Source organism: Mustelus asterias, chromosome 7, assembly GCF_964213995.1.
Source record: "Mustelus asterias chromosome 7, sMusAst1.hap1.1, whole genome shotgun sequence".
Taxonomy (NCBI): domain Eukaryota; kingdom Metazoa; phylum Chordata; class Chondrichthyes; order Carcharhiniformes; family Triakidae; genus Mustelus; species Mustelus asterias.
Window position 1 is genome coordinate 140,521,720 of NC_135807.1, and position 7,933 is coordinate 140,529,652.

The window sequence follows — 7,933 nt, forward strand, 5'->3', positions numbered from 1 at the left end:
CTGTATTGCAATGTTTCCCATTTGCAAAAGGGTCAGTTCTCACGGCCCCACTTTGATTTTGGAGCCTCCTTCAAGAAGCCGCTTTCCTTGTTACACTTTATGTTGCATCTCGATGTGCTCACTGCACCTCCCCTGCCCCTTTCCGTTCATCTGGTACACGGATGTTTTCTGATGTCTGCGTCTGTAGCACCACACAGCCAGTATCGCTGCCAGTACTAGCAGACCAATCACCGTGACAATGACAGCAATTATTGGGCCTTTGCCTGAGTGCTCACACTCCTCCCCTCTGCAGCTTTCAACAGTGGGGAGCAGTTTGGCCTCAGTGCCATCATTGAAATTCACCCTTTTAGTGAAGCCATCATCCATGTCTAATTCTGTAAAATCCATCAAAGTCCGAGTACTTGCTTCAAGTGTGCCTAAAGTCAAAATATGATGGGTTGAAATTTCATCTGTTTCTGTGGGCATTGGGGCATGATCTATAGGATATAAACCTTCATTCACTGTTTCTACAGTGCTCGTCGGAAACAGTGAAGGTTCAGTAATTTCATCAGAGAATTTCCAGGTCTCATTGGTGTCTATATTCAAGAAGGTAGTGGTGTCAAAATTGGCATCTTCAATAGCTTTACTGGCACTGACGTTTTCAGGTTCTGTAGTTGATGTTAGAGCTACGTCCACTTGTTTAATTCCTGGATCAGGCACTTTAGTTGGCACATTTATAATCTGTGTGTAGTGAGTGGCAAAGGTGCCTGGAGCTTCTGGCCTGCTGATCTCAATATGGTTGGAATGATCTGAGGTGGCAATAGTTTCATCCTCAATTTCCATTGATCCATCAACCTTTTCGCCTTCCTCTTCAGTTTCTGATACAATGGGATAACCATCCACCCATGTTTCATCTGTGCTGGCAACAGTTGCCTTGGTAACTTTAGTCTCATTGTGCACAATGGATGGTTCTGCAGGCAAATCTTCATCTTCAGCTGGTTGGACCCTGTTGGTAGCATCGGTCTTCACTCCAATTTGATTATCACTTGAAGTAATTTGGATTTCGGATTCTATGTCTGGTTCCTCGGTATCAGGCTGGTCGGTGTTGGGAAATGCCTCTGAGGGAAACCAAAACAGATGTTTCTGGCTGAGTAACGAAACTGGTGACTCGGTGGGTTTGAGAGTTTCTCGGCCATCCTGTCCTATTGAGCCATCAGTTCCTTCGTCGAGTTCATCATCCATTCCTTTCTCACCATCCTCTGAAACAATGACTCTGTCTTGCTCATTAGGATCTGAAAATGACATTGATTCTTCATCAGGAAACTTGTCTTCATAATCGACATATCCCTCCGTTTCATCTGAAAGATAAACAAGCATCTGTGACTGAATTATCTGAGTTGGGGTTTTCTTGCTATATAGAAGACTACATTAAAAGTGTTAATTTCTACAATTCTAGGTATGAGATATCTCATTTTTCACACAGCTAATGTTAGTATCCTCAACCTGCTGGCTACTGAAATATATTTCTATCACGATTGGCCTAATGAGGTGAGGGCTTATTTGCAATGTTGGCCTGAGCTTTTGCTCTGCTGAAGTGCAGGAGTTTCCATCCCTCTATCAACAGGAGGAGGCAAGGCTTCCTGACCCTTGTCAAAACCCTACCCAAAATTGCTCAACCCCCAACTTCCTCCACCATGCAATCCGAACCCCATTCCAAACGGCTTTGAATACAGGCAATGTTGGATGTGTTTTAACATTGCTGAGACATTATCAAAGCAGTATGGGGAATGATCTGACAGATGGTAAATTTAGTGGGAAGATAAGTTGGCCTTTTCCTCCCCAGTCGCAGAACCCGTTCCTCACCAGGGTAAGGGAGCAGGACCTAAGCAAATATATATTTACACTGGTTGAGTAATGTCACATAGAAACAGAAAATAGGAGCAGGAGGAGGCCTTTGAGCCTGCTCTGCCATTTGTTATGATCATGGCTGATCATCCAACTCAATAGCCTGATCCCACCTCTTCTCACCCCCCCCCCCCCCATATCCTTTGATCCCCTTTGCCACGAACTATATCCAACTGCTTCTTGAAAACATACAATGCTTTAGTCTCAACTATTTTCTGTGATAGCGAATTCCACAGGTTCACCACTTGCTGGGTGAAGAAATTTCTCCTTCTTTGTCTTAAACGGTCTACCCTGTATCCTCAGACTGTGACCCACTGGTAACAAGTACAACTCCCCTAGCTCAGTAGCTTGGGTTAGAGTCTCCCAGCTGCCATCTTCTCAGTGGTCGAGCACCATCCCGATCTGCGCTCTGATGTCTGTACCACATAGGCTGGTTTGATAGTGTGTGGACATTTAGCCCTGCTGGTAACAGGTACCAAGGTACCCAAGAGCAGGAGATCTGATTGCTGTGAGCTTGAAATTGCCTCAGTGGGGCTGTGACACCAACACCATTTAGACAGGATGTTGATCAATTTTGTCGCAAGGTTCATTGCATCAAAGATAATTAACTAGCCAAACATTTTTATTTCCTATAATGCTGTATTCCATATTTGTCTAGCCCCAGTCTAGTGTCATCCAGTAGAAATTCCTGACTAATTCCAGATGTTGCTATGGCGACTTCAACACGGGTTTATATTTATTGAAGCAGCATCGCCAATCATTCAGTAAATAGTGAAACACTGGCTCAAAGCGCATTGGCCAACTCTGCTCCTGGTCTTAGCTTTTACCAACACACATGTGAAGAGGTTAAAGTTCACCCTGCAGTTATTGAGATTACATGACCAATGACTGCCTAATGCCCAATCTGTGACATGTGATTAACGTGTGGGAGTGGCTGCACTGTCAAAAATGTGACACCGAAGGTTGCTTCGTTTGGGTGTTTATAGCACTGACACTGTTGCAAGTCATAATATTACAGCTGAAGGGCCTGTTCCTGTGCTGTATTGTTCTTTGTTATCAGAAAACTAGTTCACATGCAAGGGGTATTCCAGCCGGTTTAATATCGATGCTGCTCTGAATACTTAAATATTAACAAATAACAAATCTTATCCTGCAGCAATGTAAGGATTAAACTAAACAGTTCTCACATATTGAGCATGTTGGGACTTCAAGGTTATGTTTAGCTAACTGCTGAGATTAAAATGAATGCTATTATCAAATTATCTGTCCGAAATGCTGCTTCCGCTTTGAAACAAATGCTAAAAGATTCTCTTTCCACATTTGAACCAGTCCACATGCAGACAGTTAGTTCTGGCACAGGCAGCCCAGCTGAGATAGCGAGGGTATAAAAACTTCTATTCATCCGTCTGACATCAAAGGAAACAAATTCTGTTTCCCCGATCCTAAGGTTCACGTTGCCTTTCCCAGAATGACACTAATGAGTGTGGTCAATATTGGGTAATAATTTCTGTCTGGTTTGTAGAAAGTAACCCGGCCCCTGTGTTGGCGTTTGGTGAGGAAATGTGATGTTGGTTATATTTAGCAGCTGCGAATGCTTCAAATGAATGGCATTTTATTTTCACAACCTTCTGAATTATTTTTAATTGCGTGAACCTGAAATTGGACAGAATTCAGCTCCACCTTCAGTAATCAAGCATGTGTAACGTTCTTGGCTTCTTTTAAAGCCAGTTTCTATTCTGAACAAGCAGCATCTTGTCTAACCAACCCGCGGGGCTTCAGAGAGACAAGCTCTGTGTTGCAAGATCAGTGCACTGCACAGAGAAAAATCCCTACATTCCTCAAAACACTGCCAGCCAGATTGTCTCTCCCTTTGCTTGCCTCTCCGTCCGTCTCACTATCCCTCTGCCTCTCCTCTCTCTTCCTGTATCTCTGTGGCACAGTGGTTAGCACTGCTGTCTGATCGAAGACAGAGGGTGGTGGTGGATGCAAAATTTTCGGATTGGAGGCAGGTTGCTAGCGGAGTGCCGCAGGGATCAGTGCTTGGTGCTCTGCTCTTTGTGATTTTTATTAATGACTTAGAGGAGGGGGCTGAAGGGTGGATCAGTAAATTTGCTGATGACACCAAGATTGGTGGAGTAGTGGATGAGGTGGAGGGCTGTTGTAGGCTGCAAAGGGACATAGATAGGATGCAAAGCTGGGCTGAAAAATGGCAAATGGAGTTTAACCCTGATAAATGTGAGGTGATTCATTTTGGTAGGACTAATTTAAATGTGGATGACAGGGTCAAAGGTAGGGTTCTGAAGACTGTGGAGGAACAGAGAGATCTTGGGGTCCATATCCACAGATCTCTAAAGGTTGCCACTCAAGTGGATAGAGCTGTGAAGAAGGCCTATAGTGTGTTAGCTTTTATTAACAGGGGGTTGGAGTTTAAGAGCTGTGGGGTTATGCTGCAACTGTACAGGACCTTGGTGAGACCACATTTGGAATATTGTGTGCAGTTCTGGTCAACTCACTATAAGAAGGATGTGGAAGCGCTGGAAAGAGTGCAGAGGAGATTTACCAGGATGCTGCCTGGTTTGGAGGGTAGGTCTTATGAGGAAAGGTTGAGGGAGCTAGGGCTGTTCTCTCTGGAACGGAGGAGGCTGAGGGGAGACTTAATCGAGGTTTATAAAATGATGAAGGGGATAGATAGAGTGAACGTTCAAAGACTATTTCCTCGGGTGGATGGAGCTATTACAAGGGGGCATAACTATAGGGTTCATGGTGGGAGATATAGGAAGGATATCAGAGGTAGGTTCTTTACGCAGAGAGTGGTTGGGGTGTGGAATGGACTGCCTGCAGTGATAGTGGAGTCAGACACTTTAGGAACATTTAAGCGGTGATTGGATAGGCACATGGAACACACCAGGATGATGGGGAGTGGGATAGCTTGATCTTGGTTTCAGATAAAGCTCGGCACAACATCGTGGGCCGATGGGCCTGTTCTGTGCTGTACTGTTCTATGTTCTATGTTCCCCCCTCCACCTCTTCCCCCCCCTCCCCCTCTTCCCCCCCTCCCCTCTTCCCCCCCCTCGCCTTCCCTCCCTTCCCCCCCACCCCTTCCCCCTTTCCCCTCCCCCCCCTTCCCCTTCCCCTTCCCCCTCCCCCTCCCCCTTCCCCTTCCCCCTTCCCCCTCCCCCCTTCCCTCCCCCTCCCCCTTCCCCTTCCCCTCCCCCTCCCCCTCCCCCTCCCCCTTCCCCCCTCCCCTTCCCCTCCCCCTTCCCCCTCCCCCCTCCCCCTCCCCCTCCCCCTTCCCCCTCCCCTTTCGCTCCCCCTTCCCTCCCACCCTCCTCCCCTCCTCCCACCCTCCCCCCTACCCCCTCCCCCTTTCCCCCTTCCCTCCTCCTCCTTTCCCCTCCCCTCCTCCTCCTTTCCCCCTCCCCCCCTCCTCCTCTCCCCCTCCCCCCCCTCCTCCTTCCCCTCCCCCCTCCTCCTTTCCCCCTCCCCCCCTTCTCCTTTCCCCCTCCTCCTTCCCCCCCTTCCCCCTCCTCTTTCCCCCCCTTCCCCCTCCTCCTTCCCCCCCTTCCCCCTCCTCCTTTCCCCCCTTCCCCCTCCTCCTTTCCCCCTTCCCCCTCCTCCTTTCCCCCCTTCCCCCTCCTCCTTTCCCCCCTTCCCCCTCCTCCTTTCCCCCCCTTTCCCCCTCCTCCTTCCCCCCCTTTCCCCCTCCTCCTTCCCCCCCCTTTCCCCCTCCTCCTTCCCCCCCCTTTCCCCCCTCCTCCTTTCCCCTCCCCCCCTTCTCCTTTCCCCCTCCCCCTTCTACTTTCCCCCTCCCCTTCTCCTTCCCCTCCCCCCTTCTCCTTTCCCCTTCCCCCCTTCTCCTTTCCCCCTCCCCCCCTTCTCCTTTCCCCCCCCTTCTCCTTTCCCCCTCCCCCCCTTCTCCTTCCCCCTCCCCCCTTCTCCTTTCCCCCTCCCCCTTCTCCTTTCCCCCTCCTCCTTTCCCCCCCTTCCCCCTCCTCCTTTCCCCCCCTTCCCCTCCTCCTTTCCCCCCCTTCCCCCCCTCCTCCTTCCCCCCCTTCCCCCTCCTCCTTCCCCCCTTCCCCCTCCTCCTTTCCCCCCTTCCCCCTCCTCCTTTCCCCCCCTTCCCCCTCCTCCTTTCCCCCCCTTCCCCCCCTTCCCCCTCCTCCTTTCCTCCCCTTTCCCCTCCTCCTTTCCCCCCCTTCCCCTCCACCTTCCCCCCCCCTTCCCCTCCTCCTTTCCCCCCCTTCCCCCCCTTCCCCCTCCTCCTTTCCCCCCCTTTCCCCCTCCTCCTTACCCCCCCTTTCCCCCTCCTCCTTCCCCCCCCTTTCCCCCCTCCTCCTTTCCCCTCCCCCCTCCTCCTTCCCCCCTTTCCCCCTCCTCCTTCCCCCCCCTTTCCCCCCTCCTCGTTCCCCCTCCCCCCTTCTCCTTTCCCCCTTCCCCCTTCTCCTTTCCCCCTCCCCCCCCTTCTCCTTTCCCCCTCCCCCTTCTCCTTTCCCCCTCCCCCTTCTCCTTTCCCCCTCCCCCCCTTCTCCTTTCCCCCTCCTCCTTTCCCCCCCTTCCCCCTCCTCCTTTCCCCCCCTTCCCCCTCCTCCTTTTCCCCCCCTTCCGCTCCTCCTTTCCCCTCTTCCCCTCCTCCTTTCCCCCCCTTCCCCCTCCTCCTCTGTCCCCCCCCTTCTCCTTTCCCCCCTTCCCCCTCCTCCTTTCCCCCCCTTCCCCCTCCTCCTTTCCCCCCTTCCCCCTCCTCCTTTCCCCCCTTCCCCTCCTCCTTTCCCCCCCTTCCCCCTCCTCCTTTCCCCCCCTTCCCCCTCCTCCTTTCCCCCCCTTCCACCTCCTCCTTTCCCCCCCACTCCTTTCCCCCCCTTCCCCCTCCTCCTTCCCCCCCTTCCCCTCCTCCTTTCCCCCCCCTTCCCCTCCTCCTTTCCCCCCCTTCCCCCTCCTCCTTTCCCCCCCTTCCCCCTCCTCCTTTCCCCCCTTCCCCCTCCTCCTTCCCCCCCCTTCCCCCTCCTCCTTTCCCCTCTTCCCCTCCTTTCCCCCCTTCCCCCCTTCCCCCTCCTCCTTTCCCCCCCTCCCCCTTCTCCTTTCCCCCCTTCCCCCTCCTCCTTTCCCCCTCCTCCTTCCCCCTCCTCCTTTCCCCCCCCCCCTCCTCCTTTCCCCTCCTCCTTTCCCCCTCCTCCTTTCCCCCTCCTCCTTTCCCCTCCCTTCCCCTTCCCCCTCCTCCTTTCCCCCCCTTCCCCCTCCTCCTTTCCCCCCCTTCCCCCTCCTCCTTTCCCCCCCTTCCCCCTCCCTTTCCCCCCTCCCTCCCCCTCCTCCTTCCCCCTCCCTCCCTCCCCCTCCTCTTCCCCCCCCTTTCCCCCTCCTCCTTCCCCCCTCCTCCTTCCCCCCCCCTTTCCCCTCTCCCTTTCCCCCTCCCCTTTCCCCCTCCCCCCTTTCCCCCTCCCCCTTTCCCCCTCCCCCTTCCCCCTCCCCCTTTCCCCCTTTCCCCCTCCCCCTCCCCCCTCCCCTTTCCCCCTCCCCTTTCCCCCTTTCCCCCTCCCCTTTCCCCCTCCCCTTTCCCCCTCCCCCTTTCCGCCTCCCCTTTCCCCCTCCCCCTTTCCCCCTCCCTTTCCCCCTCCCCTTTCCCCCTCCCCCTTTCCCCCTCCCCCTTTGCCCCTCCCCTTTCCCCTCCCCCTTTCCCCTCCCCCTTTCCCCCTCCCCCTTTCCCCTTTCCCCCTCCCCCTTTCCCCCTCCCCCCTCCCCCTTTCCCCCTCCCCCTTTCCCCCTCCCCCTTTCCCCCTCCCCCTTTCCCCCTCCCCTTTCCCCCTTTCCCCCTCCGCCTTTCCCCCTCCTCCTTTCCCCCTCCCCCTTTCCCCCTTTCCCCCTCCCCCTTTCCCCTTCTCCCCCGCCCCCTTTCCCCTTCTCCCCCTCCCCCTTTCCCTTCTCCCCCTCCCCCTTTCCCCTTCTCCCCTCCTTCCCCCTTTCCCCTTCTCCCCTCCCCCCTTTCCCCTTCTCCCCCTCCCCCTTTCCCCTTCTCCCCCTCCCCCTTTCCCCTTCTCCCCCTCCCCCTTTCCCCTTC

General features: G+C 54.1%; 1 protein-coding gene across 1 annotated transcript in view; it reads right to left on the reverse strand.

The window, feature by feature from the left end:
* Positions 1-69: 69 nt before the first annotated feature.
* The window catches only part of susd5 (sushi domain containing 5), an 86,692-nt gene continuing 78,828 nt past the window's right edge, over positions 70-7,933 (reverse strand). The window contains exon 6 of the mRNA XM_078215523.1: positions 70-1,337. Coding sequence (XP_078071649.1) covers positions 91-1,337 — 1,247 coding nt within the window. The 3' untranslated portion in view covers positions 70-90. The remainder of the gene's footprint in view (positions 1,338-7,933) is intronic.